At 42.4% G+C, this 24,661-nt stretch overlaps 2 protein-coding genes and 1 pseudogene across 2 annotated transcripts; 2 read left to right on the forward strand and 1 right to left on the reverse strand.

The window, feature by feature from the left end:
- LOC147583711 (olfactory receptor-like protein OLF4) lies at positions 1-927 on the reverse strand. The gene has a single exon (XM_086684813.1). It carries the CDS (start codon positions 925-927, stop codon positions 1-3), a length of 927 nt encoding a protein of 308 aa, XP_086540939.1.
- An 11,658-nt stretch (positions 928-12,585) lies between these two features.
- Positions 12,586-13,414, forward strand: LOC147583712 (olfactory receptor-like protein OLF4; annotated as a pseudogene).
- Positions 13,415-22,402: 8,988 nt separating this feature from the next.
- LOC112852331 (olfactory receptor-like protein OLF4) lies at positions 22,403-23,389 on the forward strand. The gene has a single exon (XM_025915821.1). It carries the CDS (start codon positions 22,403-22,405, stop codon positions 23,387-23,389), a length of 987 nt encoding a protein of 328 aa, XP_025771606.1.
- Positions 23,390-24,661: the final 1,272 nt, after the last annotated feature.

The raw sequence follows: 24,661 nt of genomic DNA on the forward strand, positions 1-24,661 counted from the left end.
TCACTGGATCCCAAGGATTCTTTTCAGAGCCCTCTTTATGTCTCTGTTCCTCAGGCTGTAGATGAAGGGGTTCAGCATGGGCGTGACCACCGTGTACATCACCGAGGCTGTGGCACTTGAGAGTGAGCTCTGGGTAGCAGCAGAGCTGAGGTACACTCCTAGGCTCGTACAATAAAATAAGGAGACAACCGATAGGTGAGACGCACAGGTGGAAAATGCTTTATACTTGCCCTGAGCTGATGAGATCCCACGTATGGAGGAAACTATCTTAGAATAAGAGTAAAGGATCCAGACAAGCAGACCACCACCCAGCAGCATAGCTGCAAGATACATCACCACGTTATTAAGAAGGGTGTCAGAACAGGCAAGTTGGATCATCTGATTGAGTTCACAGAAAAAGTGGGGGATCACTACTTCTGTACAGAAGGACAGCCGCAACACCATTAAGGTGTGTACCAAGGAATACAGGACACTCGTGATCCAGGACACCAGAACCAGCAGCCCACAGAGCCGGGGATTCATGATGACCATGTAGTTTAGGGGGTGACAGATGGCCACAAACCTGTCATAGGCCATCACAGCTAGGAGAAAGTCGTCCATCCCCACAAAGGTTATGAAAAAGTTCATTTGTGTGATACAGTCCTCATAGGTTATGACTTTGGTCTGGGTCTGGATGTTCCAGAGCATCTTCGGGACGGTGGTGCAGGTGAAGCAGATGTCTACAAAGGACAGGTTGGCCAGGAAGAAGTACATGGGGGTGTGGAGGTGGGAGTCAGAGCTGACGACCAGGAGGATGAGCAGGTTGCCAAACACAGTGATCAGGTACATGGAGAGGAAAAGCCCAAATATGAGGGGCTGCAGTTCTGGTCTCTCTGAAAATCCCAGGAGAAGAAATTTTGATATCCGTGTGATATTTCCTGGTTCCATGAGGTTGCACTGACCCCCAGAAAGAGGCAAAGGGCATCATTAATTTTCACATCAACAGTTTACTCATATAGTTGAAATGCTACCATTTATATTGTGCAGTCAAGAAGTTCATTTCCGTATCTTGTCCTTTTTGTCCCCAAAGGATTGTCCTTTTGAAGAGATTCCCTCCTGTTTCATCTCAGATTAGGTGTTTTGGTCTCATTCTCCACACTCCCCAGCAGAGGTCATGTATTTTACTGTTTTACTAAGAATATCTTCCCTGCATTGGAGGAATATGTACTGAGGGTCAAACATGTCCCAGGTATTGTCTAGGCCATGAGCACAGGATTCTGAGAACCAAAAGCTACTATAATCTAGTGATGGAGAATGAATAGAATCAAATACAAATATTAATAAGACATCACAGGGTGTCAAGTGCTATGAAGAGACAAAAGCAGATATAAAGGAGAGCGTGGATATGAGTGCTATTTTGTAATCAGTGTTTGGTCAAGACCAGTAAACCAGGTGACATTTGATCAGAGACCTGCAGGGAAGGAAGGCAGGAGCCCAGAGCTTGTGTGGGGAAGTGTGTGATGGTAGAGGGAATGGCCTCAGCTAAGGCCCTGAGGATGATACTACTTGGAGCTATTTGAGTCCAAAACAGGAAGCATGTATGGGAAGGGGAATGAGCAGGTAACTGATCAGAGATCGTGTCAGGCAATTTCAAAGAAATAGGTGGCCTCCTTGCTGGTTCCCCTTCAAGAGAAAGGAGTCACTCACCCACAGTATGTACTGCTTGTATTTTAGAATCTACTTGCAAAGTCTGCTGTAAGTTCACATAGAGCCCTCTAGAATACAGTGTGTTGATTGAGTTCTGGCTTCTGTATTATAAGAATCACCTTGGAATATATTGGACCATGTCCCCTGCTCTGATGACGGATGTCATTTCACAAGGCGCGCGCACACACACACACACACACACACACACACACACCAAATTAGTGATCCCTGGGCTGTGTTTTTACCATGACTTCTCACTCCAACCCCAACAATTAAGTTCGGAGTGGGTATAACTCAAGATGCGCAGATCCAGTATCATTCCTGCAAATGACGTAAGTTTCCCATGAACAAATAAAATTGACAAGTCAGACTGGCATGCTCATTTTCTTTCCTGTATTTAACGAAACACAAACAATCTTCTCAAAATCAGAGAGAGAGAGAGAAACAAGAAAGTGAAATAAAATGGAAGTGGCAGAAAAGATCTAATGGCTCAGGTGGTCGCTGAAATCTGAGGGGCCATGAAGAAGAAAGCGCATCCCTGGTTCTGACAACATTCCAACCCTTGTTACCACCCTGATGCCCAGCAAAAATAGTAAGGAGCAAAATTAAATTCATAGGAGACGACATTAGTGGGATCTTCAGGGTGTGCATCGTCTTACAGAGTGAATGCTCCAAGAGAAAAGTGTGCTAAGGGAATAAATCAACCATTCGGCACAGGAAATACGCAAAGCACAGCAAAAGTTGGGCAGGTTATAATGGAAGGTAAGAGACTTGCTTTTTCTTTGAAAAAGCACCTTGAGACTTTGCTATTTCTTTGACCAACTGGATGTCCTGTGATCTTAGAGAAGGTGGGACAAGTGCCTTTCACTCTTTAGACGTGGCATCTTTCCTCTGTTTTTCCTTGGCTTTGTGCTGTGATCTTTTGGCCGAGTGTTGGGCACACTCTGGTCCTGTTTCTGGTTTGCACAACATGCAAAGTTCTGTTCAGACCTTGCGCTACAAAATTCTGCACATACCATGACAACCGTTCTGGCTCTAAGTCACCATCTCCGTAAGATTTCTGCCTGAGGCTCTTACACCACACAAACTGTTTTCATAGTCCTATGACTCCACCATTATAAGGCAAGTACCAAAGGAGCGGGGCCCTCTCTGACCTTGTTCACTGTAGGTTTTCAGAAGGGCATGATCAGGCAAGTACATGGCCATAGAGATCTCCACGTTCCGGGCTAGGCTGGTGGCTGTCAGGTGACGTCAGGTAAATGCGCCTGGCTCTGATTCTCTCTGGCTCTTTCCTCCGGGTCTTGCCAAGCTCTCAGACTCACCTGGCTGGGAGCTCTGAGGGAGAGGTGTGCATGTGGCCGTCTGGATTCCTCCCGGATGGTTATTGGTGGTGACTAAACTCTGTCCCCACACAAGACGGCAGAACGGAGGCTAGCATGAGTCTCCCAGTCAAGCTTTCGACTCCACAGCAACAACCTGGTCCCGTCAGCCCACAGTGGCACACGCAGTGGGTGTGCACAGGAGGGATTTATAGTTTCCTCTGTCTGTTCATGAGGCACGTTCCCCTCCTCCTCCTCTTTGGAGCAGCACATGATTTCCCTGGGGGACACTGGTCTGGACACAAAGGAAATTGTTCTGGAGGTTCTGTGTTCCCAATAGACCAGGTTATACCTGCGTGACCCCAGTGTTGAGTATTCCTTCCTCATGAACTCCGCTGCTCTCAGAGTTCAGACCTCCCAGCAACGACTCCCAACGCTTATGTCAATGTTTCGCCCAAGTCTAGGACTGAGCAATCTGTGGGGATTAGCTCCCTTGGATCTGCAAGCTGTTGGCTTGTGTTGGAGATACAGTCCTGCCATCTACACAACATTCCGGTTTTCCTTTTCAACAAAGAGGAGAAAACAGCCCCTTGATACGAACCCTGAGCACTACGTACCGCAGTTTCATGACACATTTGCACATTTTTAGGACTTTCATTCCACATCACAATTAAGAGCTGCTGTTCAGCCCCTCTTTGTAAAGAATTTTTTAATTATATGAAATATGGTGAGATTTTTTTTTTCTTGCAATATAATATGAGCTTGGAATAGAAAAGTATACAGGTTCTTCCCAATAGCTTTGAGAAGAAATCAGGCCTTGCAATCATTTTCATTTTAGACCAAGGTGAACCACTTCTGGGTTCTGATCCATCGAATGTAAGAACATAAATGCGTTTTAAAACACCAATGTAGTTATTTTACATCAGCGTTAGGACTTAACGACAAATGTTGTTCCAATGAAATTTTGTTAAGAATCTGAGATTAGGGTTCTCCCTTCATTCACGGAGTTTCCCCTGGGTAAAGGCATTTTGCATCGTAATCTCATCTCTAAGTAGAAAAGGAGATTTAAAATCAATTTACAGACATTCATCCTCTTTAGCTGGTAGAGAATTTCTCAGTATGTAACTGCAAGCATGCTTCAGATTTTGACGTCTTGGAGGCATTATGACAGGAAAAGTAATTCATCCTTTAAATGTATGCCTATCATTTATGTCTATCTTGAAATCTTTGCGTCTACACATCTTCATTCTTTTAAATGCATATTAATTCAAACATTTACTCTTTTAATACCTACACCTGCAACTTTCTCTTAAGTTTCCTTTCAACATAAAATAAGAGATTATGTATGAGTTTGCATTTAAAGTGAATAAAGATGGGGCTCTTGGATGGCTCAGTTGGTTAAGCACCTGCCTCTTGATTTTCGCTCAGGTCACAATCTCACATTTTGTGAGTTCAACCCCCATGTCAGAGTCTGTGTTGACATGAGGCTGCTTGGTATTCTCTGTCTTTCCCTCTCTCAGCCTCTCCCCACACCTTTCTCTCAAAATTAGATGCGTAAACACTAAAAAAAATTTTAGGTGAATAAACAAACACACAAAAAAGCAGAATGATACCTACAAATACAGAGAAAAAAACTCATGGTTTGCCTGAGGGTTGTGGGGGGATGGGCAGAATGGGTGAAGGGCAGTGGGAGATACAGGCTTCCAGTTATGGAATGAATGAGTGTTGGGGAAAAAAGGCACGGGGTATGGAATACAGTCAATGATACTGGATGGGTCTGTATGATAACAGACAGGAGCTACCTTTGTGGCGAGCACCGCGTAATGGGCAGAGAAGTTGAATCACTACGTTGTGCACCCGAAACTAAGGCAACATTCTTGCCAACTATACTCAGATAAGATTTCTCTTAAGTGAGTTTGTGTTTATGTACATATGCATATATGTGTTTATTTGAAAAAACACATGCAATATATATGTACAACTTTGCCTGTGAACATTTTCTTTGGACTCAACAAAGCTAACTATAATTTAAATTAAGAAAATAATAAAATAAAATACAATTTTGCTTCATCATATTAAAGGACATCTAGAGTCTGAGATCATATTCTAAAGTCAATCTATTTATTAAAATTTGTTGTTCCATGAAAACTTTCCTTGGAGATACATATTTGGTGAACACTTGAGCAAGGTACTGACTATCATACACATTGTGGACAACAAGGTACTAAGAGACCAGGATCCTAATGAGGAGAATAAAGCCCAGCTATAAGACACATTAATATATTAAGTGTCCACTATTAAGAGCAGTTAAGATACTGATATCAAAGGAACATTGGACATATAAGTGAAAGAAACATAATCTCGCAGAGCCTGATGAGGTGCTTGAAATTGTCAACTGCAAGATCATGACCTGAGCCAAAGTTGGACGCTCAACCCACTGAGCCACCCAGGCATGCCAAAAATAGAGTTCTTTTAGAGACACATAATAAAATATTAGAGATAAAAAAACAAACAATTTGTATTTTTAAATATTTTTATTTATTTTTAAGAGGGGGAGAGAGAGAGAGAGAGAGAGAGAGAGATGGCCTGAGCTGGTGAGGGGCAGAGAGGGGCAGAGACATAGAATTTAAGCTCTCAGCACAGAGCCCGACATGGGGCTTGAGCTCAAGAGCTGTGAGATCATGACCTGAGCCAAAGTCAGATGCTTAACTGACTGAGCCACCCAAGCACACCTTACATTTATTTATTTCAATTCAAGTTAGTTAACATACAGTGGAGTGTTGGTTTCACAGGTAGAACCCAGTGATACATCACTCACATATAACTCCCAGTGCTCGTCCCAACAAGTGCCCTCCTTAATGCCCATCACCCATTTAGCCCCTCCCCCCACCCACTTCCTCTCCAGCAACCTTGAATTTCTTCTCTGTATTTTTGAGTCTCTTATAAATTGCCTCCCTCTCTGTTTTCATCTTAGTTTTCCTTCCCTTCCCCTATGTTCATTGGTTTTGTTTCTTAAGTTTCACATATGAGTGAAATCATATGATATTTATCTTTCTCTGATTGACATATTTTGCTTAGCATAATAGACTCTAGTTCCAAACACGTTGTTGCAAATGGAAGATTTCATTCTTTTTGATCACTGAGTAATATTTCACTATATATATATATATATATATATATATATATATATATATATATATGCCACATCCTCTTGATCCATTAAAGGGGCATATGTACCCCAATGTTTATAGCAGTGTTATTAACAATAGCCAGTTATGGAAAGAGCCCAAATGTCCGTGGATTGATGAATGGATAAAGAAGATGTGAGTGACCTAAATTTTGATCAGGAGTTGCTTGCCTATCTTGCTACCTCAAAAGCATCATAGACCACACTCACATTTATGCCCCAGGAATTCACTCTACCAGGTGCTAGGCAGAATATCTCCAAATTGATTTAATTTCTTCTCCATAATGTGGGTTCTTTAAATGTCAATTGACCTTAACCAAGGGAAGCTGATGAATGGGGAAGCTGATGTTTGGAGAAGCTTAAACTCGGTTCCCTCAAATAATTTTATTGACTATGTCCCTGTGAGATTCCTACTGCTGTTATAAAACATTCCCACACTAGCTGCTGAAGACAAACACATACAGGTTCTTACAGTTCTGGGGTCAGAAGCTTCGAAGGAGTCTCGTCAGGCTAATAGCAAGGTGTCTGCAGGGTTGTGGTCCTTCTGGAGGCTCAGAGGAGAATGTGTTTCCTTTCCAGTTGCAGTCTCTGTTGCTGGCCACCTGCATTTCTTGGCTCATGGCTCTTCCGCCACCTTCATAGCCAGCAGGAGAGCATTCTCAAAATCTCTGACATCAACTCTTTTGTCTCCATCCTCAACATTTGGAGGACCATCCTGACTACCCTAGTCCCACCTAGAGAATCCCAGCTGATCCTTTTATCTCCATGGCAGCTAATTTACAGCCCTGTTTAGTCTGCTACCTGAATCCTACGTTGCTATCAAAAATAACATGTGAAAGGTCCTGGGAATTAGGATGTGGACATATTTGGAAGGGCCTTATTCTGCCCACTACAAAGTCTTTTTCATAAATGTATTATTTTTGTCACTTAGAAAAGCAATAAGCACAGAATTGACACAGACTGAAGAAAGAGTGAATACATTATTCCTTCAAAATTGCATGCATGCAAGGACACCATTTGGTGCAGAAGACTTAAAAATACCTACACCTGTCTTTAACACAAGATCCCAGCCTTGCTAATCAAAGAGTGGCCCACAGACCCAGACCCACAGTTTAGCATCACCCAGGAGCTGGTAGAAATGCAGAATCTCTGGGCCACCCAGGGTGCGAGATCAGATTCTGCATTTGTAGTGGGATCTGTGTGAATGCACATGCGCATTGAAGTTGGAGAACGGCTGGTGTAGCTGGGTTTCTCACCTTTTATGATCGACATTTGTGGCAGGATAATAGTTTAGGGGGTGCTTCCCTTTGAATTGTAGGTGTTTGGCAGCTTCCCTTCAGATTTTGACAGACATCTTCAGGGGAAAATTCATTTCTGGCTGTGAACCAGTGCCCCAGAGTTTGAGAACTAGAAGCATCCTGACAGAATCAAACTCAAGGGTCACCACATACTCAGGTATTAAATCAGACAGATGACTAGACATGACCAAGCGCCATTTCTGCAATGTAGAATGGAGCTCATAAATGTACTTCCTTAGGTATGTTTATAAAAATTGAATCCAACTATCCCTATGAGATGTCAAGCTCACATTGTAGTATGTAAAATATTTAAATACATCTGTTATAATTAAACATTTAATAACAAGGGACCAACTGACAGCTTTTACCTTGTGATAATGTAAGAAATTCCTAATTGTGTTGGCAAAAGTGTCTTGAAGCCAGTGTGTGTAGAACCCAAGGTTTATTACCAGAAGAACCCATTTCTCTATGCTTCTCTGTGCTGATACCTCAGAGCCCAGAGCCTCCTTCGGATTCTGTGTCTCCCTATCTCTCTGCCCCTCCCCTGATCATGCTCTGTCTCTCTCTGTCTCTCAAAAATAAATAAACATTAAAAAATGTTTTTTTAAAGAATAGACACTAGGGTTGCTGGGTGACTCAGTTGGCTGAGCATCTCGCTCTTGATTTTGGCTCAGGTCTCAATCTCAGGAACCTGGAGATTGAGCCCCCATCAGTTATGCATTGAGACTGAGGAGTCTGCTAATGATTATCTCTCTCCCTGTCTCTCTCTGCCCCTCCTTGGTACTTTTTCTCCTATAGAAGAAGACAAAGAGGATGAAGCAGAAGAAGATGAAGAAGAAGAAGAAGAGGAAGAAGAAGAAGGGGAAGAAGGAGGAGAAGAAGAAAGAGAAAAAAAGAAGAAAAAGAAGGAGGAGGAGAAGAAGAAGGAGGAGGAGAAGGAGGAGGAGGAAGAGAGGGAAGAGAAGAAGAAGAAGAAGAAGGATGAGGAGGAAGAGGAGGAGGGAGAGGGGGAGAAGGAGAAGGAGGAGAAGAAGAAGAGGAGGAGGAGGAGGAGGAGAAGACGAAGAAGAAGGAGGAGGAGGAGGAGAAGAAGAAGAAGAAGAAGAAGAAGAAGAAGAAGAAGAAGAAGGAGGAGGAAGAGGAGGAAGAAGAAGAGGGGGAGGGGAAGGAGAAGAGCAGACACTGGAGATGGCAGGGCTGGGTCCCCGAGACCAGTCAAGGTTTTGAAGTTAGAGAGACCTAATCCCTGTGTGTTCTTCCTTCTTAGAGCTGGAGAAAAGTGTAACTCCGAGCTGAGATAACGTGCTAGGAGATTTACATAACAGGAAGAGGGCAAGTTCAGGGACAAGGAGAAAGAAGAAAAGAACTGGATTCACTTGATCTCTAACCTAGTCTTTTGGGAACTGAGATTCATCAGGAAGAAACCCTTTATGTCCAGAGCAGCTTTCCATTGGGAATCATAGGCTTAGAGGTTGGAGTAACAAGAGGGAAACACGCCTAATGAGCAGATACAGGGAGGTGTAAATACCCTCTGGTCTCCTGTCAGCCTGTGCGACCTTGGACAGGAAGGCGAGTGGGTTTTGTCTGTTTGTTCTGAGTCCTAATTCTGGCTGGGAATGATGCTTCAGTCCCCCCTGCTGTCTCCGCTGAGGACAGAGCCTTCGTCCCTGTTACCTGCTGTGCTGGGAGGAATTCCGTTTCACGCGGACACCTTCCTGTCAGACACCCAGCCAGGTGAGTCCAACAGCCCCGGGCACCGTGGATGACAGGGTTGTCCGAGAACATTAATCCATCATCACCTGGGGGCCAATTCAACAAGGTCCATAGCAAGTGATCACTGTGTTTATTTGCTTGCGAGGTAATGAATGTATTTATTCAGTGACTGTGCCAGTTTCGCAGAATGGCTGCTACGAACACTTTTGAGAGTCCTTCATATTCTTTACCATGAAAGGGATGCTCTAAACATCCTAAGATACACAGACCTCAGCACTGGGCAGGCTCTGGTCAGGATGTCCATAGGCAGAGACGTAGAAACCCTGCATTAAAAATATGAATATTTGTAATATAGCTGCTTTCAGGTCCTGCCTTCAACCTGTAACACCCACTTTTCCACCAGAAAATTCAGTGTCACCCCAAGACTACCCGCTTAAGAGTCCAACCACAGGGGCACCTGGGTGACTCAGTCAGTTAAGCGTCTGACTTTGGCTCAGGTCATGATTTCACAGTCCATGAGTTCAAGCCCCGTGCCAGGCTCTATGCTGACAGCTCAGAGCCTGGAACCTGCTTCGGATTCTGTGTCTCCCTCTCTCTCTGCCCCTCCCCACTTGCACTCTGTCTCTCTCTCTCTCTCTCTCTCTCTCAAAAATAAATAAACATTAAAAGAAAAGTTCCAACCACACACAATGTAACACTGCTCTAAGTTTTTTCCTAGGTTCCTGGGTGAAGAAGACATTTCCTGTTGTTTCTTAATCTATCCCTCAGTTTCAGCAAATGTCATATATTTGATTACCTTTCTGATTATTATATGGCCATATGCTATTCCCCCTCCCCTGCTTTTTTTTTTTAGCATTTCAAAAGATTTCCTCAAATCATTGCTTCTCAGTCGACTTTGGAAACATTCTTTGACCATAAAAATGTTTAACTTGATTTAAATATTCCTATCTTGTTACTGCTGAGTTTCTTGCTTTATTTTAGTGGTTTTTCCCACCTGTAAATGTTATATGCAGTTTTCTTGATGTTGGATATATCATATGGTTACATTTCCACTGAAGTCATTATCCCTCTGGTGTCGGTAATGTGTCTGAGGGAGGGGACCAGTTTAATGTTTTTCCAGATAGATATCCATTTATTCCAGCTGTTACTTAGCAATTCATCTCTTCCCAAAGAAACTGAAATACGACCTTGCCATATAGGAAATGTCCTTATACACTGAGACCTAATTCCTGATTCATTCAACAAATAATAACTGAGCATCTGCCATGGGCCAGAACATTCTAGGGACATTATATGTCATATTCTTTCATGGTGTTTCACAATTTAGTTATTAATCCGTGTCGGTATTACTAATGATTGCTATTTTTACCTGTTCCAGTTTGCTTTTATTTTTCATACAACTTTGCTTATGACAGTTGTTTCCAAGGTACTATTTTAACCTGGTTTCCAGAACCTTTCATTCTTTCCATTCTATAACTTCTCATAGTCTTATATCTTTTTATAGTAAACATATATTCAACTAAGTTGGAGAAAAACAGAAATGAACAGAGAGGAAAGTCCCTGCTCTTCTGGATGTTACAGTGTAGCATTGAGACTGTCATGATGTCGGCAGGATTTACAGAGCACGGTCTGGGGAGTCCTTTGCCTGTTGGATGAGATCCAGAATGAGGATTAGAGGGTGTCCACTGGGTTTGAGAAAGAGAGATCTTTACTCAAAGCCCAGGAATATCAATGAAAAGGTGCCACGTAAGACAGGGAGAAAGGAGCTAACCCCATCCCCTATCAATCACGTAGAAATGAATCAGTCATATAATGATGCAGGAGGTACAGGAAGATGTCTTCTAGGCTTGATATAAAAATGCCCGACTTTGATTGTATTGGTTTATCCCTTTGTTCGTTTTTCTTGATGTATAATATAAACGGATATGTTAATATTTATATCTATTTATATTTTTATCTATATAGTTTTGTACAAGTACACCATGAATATATCACTATCTGTCTTTTAAACAAGTTTGTTTCATTCTCTTATTATTTTTGCTGGGCATCAGGGGATGTAACCAGGGGAGAAGCAAGGGATATAGTTCTTCCTCACAGTCTCTCAGGGACCACCCCAGCTTATGAGATCATTGCTCTCCCTCATCGATTTCATTCCCTCTGTATCTCACTCTCTGTCTCTTTCATTTACTGAGAAGACTTTGTTACATTGGTGTAAATCACAGCGGAAAATTAACATTCCAGTATGGAGCTCCATGGTGATTGGTCCATGGGAGGCTTAAGAATTAGCATTTCTGGGAACCATTTCTACACTTTGCAGGGGAAAGATGGCTGATCGGGTCTCCTTAGGTTGTATCCATTCCCAGCATAACCAAGAATGTGGGGGCTGTGAGGACAGGGAAATTCACAACCCAGAAGACCACGGTGTCCTATGCGTGTGTGACTTGTGAGGGTGAGCAGTCCTCACAACAGGGGCCAGGACTCCTCAATCCCAAGTTGACACCATAGACAGGCCAGAACTCAGTCAAGAGCAGGCACCAAGACGGGGATCTGTGTCAATTCATGGGATGGCTTTGCAGCACGATGAATACCGAGGGAGGAGCAGTGTGGACAAGGACGGCCCTGTGCCTTGAGGTCACAGTTGTCGCAGAGAGGCCACATCCCTCCTCACATGTGTGACAGAGTCTGTCATCAGTGTCCCTCAAGATCATTCCCCTTGCAGCGCTGGCTTTGCTTTTTCGCTTGAACATTTGAAACAAGTACCTTCCTCAGGGCCTTTGCTCTGGCCATTCCCCCTGCCAGGCACACACTTCCCCCAGAATCCTGTGTCTATGTCTCTGTCTTGCATGATGTCTGGGTTCCAATGCCACCTGTGTACAGAATTTGCCTAAATGCCATTAAAATAGAATGCCCTATTTGCTCTCTGCTTTATCCCTGTTTTCCATTTCTTCACAGCACACCTCACCATCAAAAAGGTGAGATAATCAAAAGATAATTGTAGCACAAAGATAGTTGAATAATTATCTTCTTTGCTTACATATTTTTTCTCCATCGCTGTAGGGATTTTTGTTCTTCAGCACTCTATACTCATTGCGTAGATAGTGGCTGAAAGCTGGTCAGCACTCAATTTAGATTCCTGAATACTTGAAGCATTTCTCAGGAAAAGGATAAAATACATGATTTCTTAGGAAAGAAGCTGATTGATAATAAAAATATATCAGATGTGGCAGCGATGATTCCCTAAAGGGGACCATATCCGTACACAACATATTAAAAGGAATTTCTGGACTGCAAAAGAAAAAAAAAACAGTCGCATTTCAATTTTGTGAGTAATACAAATTTGTGTTTTTTTATTTCCCTCTTTCCCAGAAGCCACCTCCACCACATGGAACCAAGTAATGAAACACAAATTTCAAAGTTTCTGCTTCTGGGATTTTCAGAGGAACCAGGACTGCAGCCCGTCATATTTGGGCTTTTCCTCTCCATGTACCTGATCACTGTGTTTGGGAACCTGCTCATCATCTTGGCCATCAGCACAGACCCCAACCTCCACACGCCCATGTACTTCTTCCTGGCCAACCTGTCCTTTGTAGACATCTGCTTTACCTCCACCACCGTCCCGAAGATGCTGGTGAACATCCGGACTCAGAGCAAAGTCATAACCTATGAGGATTGCATCACACAGATTTATTTTCTCATACTCTTTGGTGTGTTGGACATCTTTCTGCTGAGTGTGATGGCCTATGACCGGTTTGTGGCCATCTGTCACCCCCTGCACTACACGATCATCATGAACCCCCGGCTCTGTGGGCTGCTGGTTCTGGTGTCCTGGATCATGTGTGTCCTGAATTCCCTGTTACAAAGTTTAATGATGTTGCGGCTGTCCTTCTGTACACACTTGCATATCCACCACTTTTTTTGTGAACTTAATCAGATGCTCCAACTGGCCTGTTCTGATACCTTTCTTAATAACGTGGTGATGTATCTTGCAGCTGTCTTGTTGGCTGGTGGTCCCTTCATTGGGATCCTTTACTCTTACTCTAAGATAGTTTCCTCCATACGTGGGATCTCATCAGCTCAGGGAAAGTGTAAAGCATTTTCCACCTGTGCATCTCATCTATCGGTTGTCTCCTTATTTTACTGTACGACGCTCAGCGTGTACCTTAGCTCTGCTGCTACCCAGAGCTCACGGTCAAGTGCCACAGCCTCGGTGATGTACACGGTGGTCACGCCCATGCTGAACCCCTTCATCTACAGCTTGAGGAACAAAGACATGAAAAGGGCTCTGAAAGCATTCTTTGGGAAGGAGACCCTTACATGGCCAATCGTCATAAGATTGAAGAAGTGCCTATGATTGCAGGGGTCAAAGCCTCTGGGTCAGAGATTGTGGTCTTTATTCAGACTGTAGATGTAGTATTCCTCTTTCTGTTTATTTCCTTGTCCTCAACTTCCATATGCCATGTATGTAAGTCACTCTATGAAGCTCTTCTCTCTCTGATATCCTACAGATTTTTCCCTTGTATTTCCCACTTTCTGCATTTTATTTCCAACCATGGATCTGAACTATTTGGAAATGTTCATTTACCTTGAGGCAACATAGATGTTTTTAAAAAATAATCTTTCTCAAACAATTGTGTCACACCAAATAATTTTTCTTCCATACGTGTTTTTTTAATGTCACGATTACCACTAGTTAGTTCTCTGTATGTCTTAGGATTGGTGGGCAGAATTGGGTGGGTGATGGGCTAAATGGGCAATGGGCATTAGGGAGGGCACTTGTTGGGGTGAGCGCTGGGTGTTGTATGTAAGTGATGAATCACTAAATTCTACTCCTGACACCAACACTACACTACATGTTCACTAACTAGAATTTAAATAAAAACTTGAAACAAACAAACAAAAAGAACTGTCATGATTGATACGCCACCTATGGAAACAACCACACTTTATGACAAATATATATGATTTTAAAGTAGAACAATATCTGAGGCATATTTTTTCGCTTATATGTCTGAAGCTCCTTTGTATATCAGTATCTTAACTGCTCTTCTTAATAGTGGGCACTTAATATATTAATGTGTCGTATAGATGGGTTTTATTCTCCTCATTAGGATCCTGGTCTCTTAGTACCTTGTTGTCCACAATGTGTACGACAGTCACTTGCTTACTCAAGCATTCACCAAATACGCATCTCCAAGAGAAGTCTTCATGGAACAACAAACTTTAATAGATAGATTGACTTTAGAATATGACCTTAGACTCCAGATGCCCTTTAATATGATGAAGCAAAATTTTATTTTATTTTAAATCGCAAATTGTGCTCTTTAAAATATTTATTCTTCATGCTGTATGTCTATTCATTGGAGTATGGAGGATTGGTGGCCATGTGTAAGGCGGCTTATCCAAATGGGGGAAGGACTGATTGACATTTTTCTACTTTTATTGAATTATCTCCTTGTTTCTTCCTGAAATCTTTACGCTGCCTTTGGTATGACTCCTTTCATTGTTGTAAAAGAAATCTATCCCCCTTCCTTCTAAATTTTGTCATAACCATGAAAGGGGTGTCGAATGGTCATTATCCTCCATTATACATGTTTCTCAGGCTCAGGATTCTATTCATCTTCTATGTTCAAGGAACGACATAAGAGGGAGCTTGCATTCCTGTCTGGTCATGTGAATCAGGGACACCAGTTTTCGAACACAATAATGCATACATTTTCAATCTTTTCTGCTATGGGGAAATGAACCTCAATGAGAGGTAGTTGTTTTGTTGTTTTTGTTGTTATTGTTTGTTTGTTTGTTTGTTTGTTTTTTAGAGAGAGAGAGAGAGAGAGAGGGAGAGGGGGCGTGAGCAGGAGAGAGGGGAAGAGGCAGAGAGGGAGACAGAGATAGAATCTTAAGCAGGCTCCAACTTGAACGGGGCTTGATCTCATGACTGTGAGAGCACAACTTGAGCCAAAATCAAGAGTTGGAGACTCGACCGACTGAGCCACTAAGGTGCTTCTCAGTGGGAGGTTTTATATGCAGTTGTCTGAACTAAACTGAAATAACAGAGGTACCATGAATGCAGGCTTCAAATACAAGAATCAATACCAAGAACAGTCAGCAGCAGATTATCATTGTCCTTACTTCTGTTCACCGTGATCATTGAATCAGTTAGCCATTGCTGCATAACAAGCCATTTAAAAGAAAATGATTTAATGTAATGCTTTTATTACCAAATGATATTGTATGTTGGGGATTGTTCTGAGCTCTGCCTGTCTCCTCGTGAGTCTAGAGTGAGCTGTGAGACCCTACACTGTTTCTTTTTTTTTAATTTTTTTCTTAAAGTTTATTTCTTTTTGAGAGAGGCAGAGACAGGATGCGAGTGGGTTATGGGCAGAAAGAGAGAGGGAGACACAGAATCCGAAGCAGGCTCCAGGCTCCGAGCTGGCAGCACCGAGCCTGACGCAGGGCTTGAACCCACAAGCTGTGAGATCATCACCTGAGCCGAAGTTGGACACTCAACCGACTGAGCCACTCAGGCGCCTCTCCTCTACATTGTTCCTAAGGCTCATCCATGATGTCAAGTGTGACCATGGGGCACTTCTCCTCTGAACAAGTATATGATCAGTTAACTCGATTTCCGAGTGCATTTTTATCTTCTGTTTTACAGGGGAAAAAAGAATATCAAAAGTGAATGATTTTAATTTACATCTACTGTTCCTGTATTCATACATGACACTTTGCTTTCTTCCTACTGAGAAGAAAAAGCTCCTGTCACGACTCAGTATGAATCAGCTACCTCTGCTGTATATTTCACACTGATCCGTACGCTGCTAGATTTTTTTCCCTTCTAACTAATTTAGTGGGTGTATAATCATGTGCTATAAACTGCATCTATTCGGAACGTATGATTTGATGAATTAAGGGAGCCATACAAAAACTAAAGTACCTACTGCACATTCCTATTTGATGTTCTTCAGGAAAATGCACAACCTTGATGACTTCTTAATCCAATTGTTAAAATGTAATCCCCCTGGGCCTCAGCTTCTTTATTTCTGAAAGTAATTTGGGACCGTAAACGTAACTTCAAATGGATGTTGCAAGAAATAAATGAGGTGTGCGGACATATTTCGTTGAGTCTGAAGAAAATGCTCAGCTGTAAAGTTGTATTATGCATATATGTGTTTCTCTGTATACATTTCTATTTCAAATAAACACACCTACACATGGGTATCCAACACAGAATCATTTTTAAAAATATTATTATCTGAGTGTACTTGGCACACAATGTTACACGAGTTTCATGTGTACGACGTAGAGATTCAACTTCTCCGTACATTATGCGGTCTCAGCACAAAGGCAGCTGTTGGCTGTCAGCCAACTGGGCCATTGCAATATCATTGACTATATTCTGTCCGCTGTGCCTTTGATTTCCGTGACTCATTTATTCCACCACTGGAAGCCTGTACCTCCCACTGCCCTTCACCCATCCTCCCCACCCCCCTCTGACAACCACGAGTTTATTCTCTGTATTTATGGATCGGATTCTGGTGTTTTGCATGCTTGTTTATTCATTTTAAGCAGACTCAATGGGGCACCTGAGTGGCTCACTTGGCTGAATGTCTGACTCTTGATTTCCCCTAGGGTCGTGGAATTGGGTTCCCCGCCACACTGAGCATGGAACTTGCTTAGGATCCTCTCTCTCTCTCTTTCTCTCTCTCTCTCTCTCTCTCAATCTCTCCCTCTGCCCCTCCTCCACTCACACATGTTCTTACTCTCAAACAAAAATTTAAAAACTGAACACAGACTCATTTATGACCTCTTATTTTATGTTGAAAGGAAATGAGTGAAATTTGAAGAGTGTTGATATAAAAAGAATAAATGTTTGAGTTAATATGCAATTGAGAGAATGTAGACATGTAGACACAACAATTTAGTATAAACAATAGACATACATTCAAATGATGAATTACTTTTCTTCTGCTAATGCGTCAAAGACAATAAAATCTGGAGCACGTTTGTATTTATGCCCTGAGAAATTCTCTACCAGCTAAAGAGGACGAATATCTCCCAATTGATTTTAAAATTCTTCTACTTAAAGATGGGATTACAACACAAAATGCCTTTACCCGGGGGAGCTATAGTGAATGAAAGGAGAAGCTTAGTCTCAGGTTCTTAACAAAATTTTATTGGACAAATGTTTGTGTTCAAGTCCTAATGCTAATGTACAATGACTACATTAGTGTTTTAAAACACATGTATGCTCTTACAATTCTGGGGCTCAAAAGCCTGAAGTCGTTCTCATGGGTCTCAAATGAAGATGTTTGCAAGGCTTGGTTCCTTCTGGAAGCTACAGGGAAGAATCTGTTTACTTTTCTATCCCAAGCTCATATCATAGTGCAAAATATGATCTAAATATATTTTATATAACTGACAAATGCTTCACACAGAGGGGCTACATGGCAGCTGTTAACTTGTGACATATTATGGAATTCCTAAATGTTTGGAAAATGTGTCATGAAGCTGAGGTATGTAGTACTTGGGGTTCATATCAAAGGAACTCGTTGAAATGGAAATAGGAATGTTCCATAGATAGCGGAGCTGTGTCTCCACCACAGGCCAAGTGTTTGGACATCCAAGGCATCTAATCCACAAAGATTGTTCAGTTCTAGACTTGGGGGAAAAGCTGAAATCAGGGTTGGGATGAGATGCGGGGATGTCTGCCCTCTGAGAGGAGCAGAGTTCAAGAGGAAGGAGTGTTTAACACTGGGGTCACAGTCTATTGGGAATATGGAATCTCCAAAAATCTTTCCTTTGTCTCCAGACCAGTGTCCTCCAGGGAAATCATGTGCTGTAGGTTGGAGAGGCAGGAGAGGAACGTGCCTCATGAACAGACAGAGGAAACTATAAATATCTCCTGTGTGCCGTCCCTCTGCCTGTACAACCTTGGGCTGATGGGACCTGGTTGTTGCTTCTGGAGTCTGAAGCTTGGCTGGGAGATTCATGCTAGCCTCCTTCCTGTCATCTTGTGTGGGGACAGAGTTTAGTCGCCACCAATAACCATCTGGAGGGAATTCAGACAGCCACAAGGAGACCTCTCCCTCAGAGCTCCCATCCAGGTGAGTCTGAGACCTGGCAGGATCTTCAGGAAAAGATTAGGGAGAATCAAAGCCAGGTGCATTTACCTAAGGTCACCACACAAGCACCAGCCTAGCCCAGAACCTGGAGATCTCTATGGTCATTTGGTTACCTGATTACTTAATGACCTCGTGGATGATGTTACAGAAAGGATTGCACATTGAACTCAGCCACACATGGGTGATTGTTGCCAGTGAAGTGATGGGAGGGGAGGCAGGAAATACTTCCAGTAAAAGTAGAACACGTCCAATGAGTTTTGCAGTTGAAGGGAGTAGGAAAATTAGGGATGGAGGGATGCGCAGTGAAGTCAGGACATTTCTCTTTTGTGTGTAAATGAGGAATCCTGGGGGGTGCCTGGGTGGCTCAGTGGGTTAAGCTGCAAACTCTTGATTTCGGGTCAGGTCATGATCTTATGGTTTGTGAGGTCCAGCCCTGCATCGGGCTCTGGCTGACAGCTCAGAGACTGGAACCTGCTTTGGATTCTGTGTCTCTCTCCCTCTCTGCCTCTTCCCCGTTCACACACCCTGTCTCAAAATAAATAACAAAACATTAAACAAATGGGGCATACTGGGCTACTTTTCCATATTGATGAGACATATCTAGACCAATTTACTGCTTGCATATACGACCTCGCAACATTAATTCATGAGACATATTTTTCACAGCGTGCTCTTGCTCTGGGTATTCGTATGACCGCCATGATGTGATAAGTAAAAACTATGGTTACCTAGCTTTGCTTTGCAGTGATTTCATTATCTACGACGTTGACTATATTTGTGGTTAGTTATTCCTTGGTTGCCTCATTTACGCATTGTCTCTAACGGGTCTTTGCATTTGTACAGTGGAGTCGAGGAGGTGCTACTTCCATTTCTGATTGCATTCTTTCTAAAAAGGAAGTGGATGAGGTGTTCGGTGTTATTTTCCCCACTTTGCCCTTTACCATTGAGTTCTATTGTGTACATGTAGACATATACGCACTGTGACATAGACATATAGGACTGTGTTCATTAGTAATATGGGGTCAAATCTGTCACTCGGTTATACTGTGTTCTCTCTTGTTATTTATTTATTTATTTATTTACTTACTTACATATTTATTTATTTGCCTGACTTCATTCTCCTATACTGAGCTGTCATTAACACTCTTCACTTGCAAATTCTTGCTATAGACAAAAAGGAGCATACGTGGTAATTTGTACATTGCTCACAAATCACTGTCTGTACACATTTCCACGTGCCTTCCCATCTCTGTTATTCCCTGCAGTTCCTTTTGGCCCGTTGTGAAAAGGTCTATTTCTGGAAGTTGCGTTATCTCTGACTACCACGGCTTCTTTACATTTGACTGAAGATCACCTTTACCCTCCATAAGCATATTTGAATCCATGTATCGTTATAAGAAAATATTTATCATTTAGAGACGGCCCCTTCCCCAGTGATAAAGGTGATTCTATCGCAATCTTTTCTTCCCACGTGTTTGGAAGTGTGATCTGAAATCAGTGGCCCACCTCGATACCACTAAATTATTTTATGCCTTTTGTAAGTCGCTTTTAGAGTCTCACATAATTTTGTTTCCCACAGTTGTTTTGAAACTTGCCCTAATTTCACTCCTCCTGGAAGTCTTTATTCTTTCAGTTCTCATAAAGCTTCTCTTCCTATCTTAGGCGCACATACACATTCATAACCAGACGGATGAATGAATAGCGGGCTGTGGACAACATAAACGCTCTTTAGGTTTTAGGGTAGTCTTTTCTTCTACGTGCGTCCACTCTTCCTTCTTCCTCAAAACTACCTCATGGACTTGTCTCCAACCGACTAGGGAAAGGCTGATTCTTTATTTCAATGTCTGCATAATATTTCATGATAAGGCTGTGCTACTCACACTTCGAAAGCTTTTCCTAGCTTTTCTCGATGCATTGCTCTTATGACAATTCTACAAAAATATTTTGAGATTGTTATGTGAAAAATCTGGTTCTCCACTGGAGGAAACACTCTCCCTCAGGGGGACACGACTTATTTGGGTGTCACATGGTTGGGGGGGGCGGCTCAGGAAGGGCCAGGGATGCTCTAAACACATTCAAAGCCCAGGACACACAGCACAGAGACCAACCTGGATCAGAACGTCAAGGGTGCCAAGACTGAGAATCTCTGAGTTAAAGCATATCTGTGTTTTCACATTTGTCGCTGTCTTCAGGTTGTTTTCTCAACATCGCAGTGGTTCACACTCCTCCCAGAAAAATTAGAGAATCTCTTTTTCTACCTGTTTAAAAATTTCAACCCAGTCAGCTCGAGAGATCTTCTTTTCATCAACCGTTACTGAATTTGAGCCAATATGTACGTGTTTGATCACCAGGTTCATTGTTACATGTCTGTTGTTATTATATGTCCATAAAGTCTATGCCTATTCTGCAGCTAGCAGCATTTCACATGAAGTTCACGGATTACAGTTTATTGCCTTGGGTTGGATATTATGTCCACAAAATGATTTAAATTTTATAGAGCTAAATGTATCTATCTTCTTACTTCTGACTTTCCTGCCTTAATTACAATGATTTTGCTCACCTGTGGCTTGTATCTGCGTTTTTATGCACGTTCACTGAAAATGTACTGTTTCCATTTACTTCAAGATCTCTAATCCCTCTGAATTGTTAAAATGTGCATACTAGGGAAAACTTCTTTTCTTTCAGATGGATAGCCACCTGTGCCAGCCTTTAGGAAACAACCTTCACCAACTAAATTGGAATACAGAGGTGCCTGGGGGGCTCAGTCCGTTGAGCATCTGACTCTTGCTTTCGACTCAGGTCATGATCTCATGGTTCGTGAGATCAAACCATGCATCAGTCTCCATGCCGAGCGTGGAGCCTGCATGGGATTTTGTGTATTATAAAAGGCTGAATGGTGTGTGTCTCACTTCGGCTCAGGTCATGATCTCGCAGTCTGTGAGTTCGAGCCCCGCGTCGGGCTCTGTGCTGACATCTCGGAGCCTGGAGCCTGCTGAGGATTCTGTGTCTTCGTCTCTCTCCTCCCCTCCCCCACTCACGCTCTGTCTCTCTCTCTCTCTCTCTCAATAATAAATAAACCTTAAACTTCAAATACAGGAAAGAAAATGAACATGCCTGTCTGACTTGTCAATGTTATTTCTTCACGGGAAGCTTGTTCATTGGAATTCAGGTAACATTTTACATTGTTTAGGGGAATGATTATGGATCTGGCCAGCTTGAGTTATACTCCCTCCAAACTTAATCACGGGGGCTGGGGGTGAGAAGTCATGGTAAGAACACAGCCAGAGAAACAATCGTTTGTGGTGTGTGTGTGTGTGTGTGTGCGTGCGTGCTTTTTGGAGTGGGATTCATCCTCAGAACAGGGGTACACGGTCTAATATGTTCTAAGGTGAATACAGAAGCCAGAACTCAATCAACACACAGTACTCAGGAGGGATCGATGTCAATTTACAGGACACTTTGCAAGTAGAGTCTAAAATACAAACAGTACATAGTGTGGGTGAGTGACTCTGTTTTCTTGAGGGTTAACCAGCAGAGCCCATTTCCTTGAAACTGCCTGACATCGTCTCTGATTTCCCTTGTTCACTCCCCTTCCTACACATGCTTCCTGTTTGGGACCCAAATAGCTCAAAGTAGGATCATCCTCGGGGCCTTAGCAGAGGCCATTCCCTCAGCCAGCACACACTTCCCCAGAGATGCTCGTGGCTCCTGCCTTCCTTTCCCTGAGGTCTCTGTTCATTGTCACCTTGTTCACTGTTCTTGACTGAACACCAATTACAAAATGACACTTGTATCCACGCTCTCCTTTACACCTACTCTTGTTCTCTTCACAGCACTTGACACCCTCTGCTGTCCTATTGATATTTTAATTTCCTTCTGTTCCTTCTCCATCACTGGATTATACTGGCTTTTGATTTTCCCGGACTCATTGCCTCCACAATGCCTGGAATATGTTTGACCCTCACTACAACTTCTTGACAGCAAAATACAAATCGTAGCATTGCAACAATGTGAGTGATACTGTTCAGTTGAAAATTAATGGTGTCTCCCCTCGTCTTTCCTCGTGGTCAGTGCAACCTCATGGAACCAGGAAATGATACACGGATATCAGAATTTCTGCTTCTGGGTTTTTCAGACGGTCCAGAACTGCAGCCCCTCTTATTTGGGCTTTTCTTCTCCATGTACCTGATCACTGTGTTTGGAAACCTGCTCATCCTCCTGGCCGGCAGCTCTGACTCCCGCCTCCACACGCCCATGTACTTCTTCCTGGCCAACATGTCCTTTGTAGACATCTGCTTCACCTCCACCACCGTCCTGAAGATGCTCTGGAACATCCAGACCCAGAGCAAAGTCATAACTTATGAGGACTGCATCACACAGGTGAACTTTTTCATAATCTTTTCAGGATTGGACATCTGCCTCCTGGCCATTATGGCTTATGACAGGTTTGTGGCCATCTGTCACCCCTTACAGTACACGGTCATCATGAACCCCCAGCTCTGTAGACAGGTCCTGGTGTCCTGGATCACGAGTGTCCTGCATTCCTTGTTGCAAACTTCAACGGTATTGTGGCTGTCCTTCTGTACAGTCGTGGAAATCCCCCATTTTTTCTGTGAACTCAATCAGATGATCCAACTTGCCTGTTCTGACACCTTTCTTAATAACGTGGTGATGTATTTTGCAGCTATCCTAGTGGGTGGTGGTCCTTTCGTTGGGATCCTTTACTCTTACTCCAAGATAGTTTCCTCCATACGAGGGATCTCATCAGCTCAGCGCAAGTATAAGACCTTTTCCACCTATGCATCTCACCTCTCGGTTGTCTCCTTAGTTTTTTGTACGAGTCTAGGAGTGTACCTCAGCTCTGCTGCTACCCAGAGCTCCCACTCAAGTGCCACAGCCTCGGTGATGTACATGGTGGTCACGCCCATGCTGAACCCCTTCATCTACAGCCTGAGGAACAAAGATATAAAGGGGCCTCTGAAGAGATTCTCTGCGATGGCAGTTAGAAAAGGTCCAATTGTCCTGCAGTTGAATAATTTCCCAGGATTGCAAGCCTCAAAGTCTTAGCGTCAGAAATTTGTTTTGTTTTTTTAAGGAGATTGTAGACATAGAGTTTGTGTCTACCATTTATTTCCTGGAATTTTTAGTTTTTTAACCACTCAGTACAACTTAGTTCCTCATTTTATTAAGATTTCCCTTCTGTGTGATCCACATATTTTTTCCTTCATCTTTTTCTTTTATTTCTAAATTGATTCACAAGCTGTGATATGAGAAAATTAGGAGTTCTCATTTGTCTCATGGAACTGCCTGGATTTCTTAAGAATAATTTCTTCACAGGGGCACCTGGGTGGCTCAGTTGGTTAAGCATCTGACTTCGGGTCATGTTCCTGGTTCCCAAGTTCGAGCCTCGCATTGGGCTCTGTGCTGATAGCTCAGAGCCTGGAGCCTGTTTCAGATTTGTGTCTCTCCCTCTGTCTCTACCCCCCCCCCTTCATAATTCGTCTCTGTCTCTCTCCCTCAAAAATAAAAAAAAAAACATTACAAATTTTTTGAGGAAAAAAGAATAATTTCTTCACCAATGACAAAATCACTCCACATAATAATGTTTTTAGTTTTGCTAAAAGAATACTCATTTGTTACCTCTCTGTTAGAATAAATTCAATTAGGCAAATAGGCCATTTCTATTCTATTCTATTCTATTCTATTCTATTCTCTATTCTATTCTATCCTATGCTCTATTCTATTCTATTCTATTCTCTATTCTATCCTATTCTATTCTATTTATTCCATTCTATTCTATTCTAACTCTGGGACCACAGTTTTTCACTTTGTGTCTGTCATTCTTTTGTATATCACTACAATAACTGCTCTTCCTGATGAACAGAAAAGTGTGTTTTATAAGAGCCCATCAGCTTTTTTCTCCGAATTAGGATCCCATCTTCCTCTCAGGCTCTATGTCCCCAGTGCTTACATTAGTCACTGGCAACACTGATTATCAAAAACTTGTCTGCCAGTGGAGTCTACACGGAAACAGAAATTCAAATAAGTAGAATGACTTAATACGGCCTTGGAGTCAAAGATGACCTTGACTATGATAAAGCAAATTTTAAATTCTCCTTTGTATTACTATGCTCTACATTTTTTCTCAAGCTGTACATCTCTCAATCAAGTATGGAATAGCAGTGGCAGTGTTTAAGGGGATTTATTCGCTGGGGTGAATGATTGGTTACTTATTGCCATCAAAAGACTTATAAATAAAAACAATAAAATGGTCCTGAAAGAAATTAAAGAATACATAAATAAATGGGATGACATCCTGTGCTCATGCTTCAAAGATTT

Source organism: Puma concolor, chromosome A2 (assembly GCF_028749965.1).
Source record: "Puma concolor isolate L17-30 chromosome A2, mPumCon1.1.hap2, whole genome shotgun sequence".
Lineage (NCBI taxonomy): Eukaryota > Metazoa > Chordata > Mammalia > Carnivora > Felidae > Puma > Puma concolor.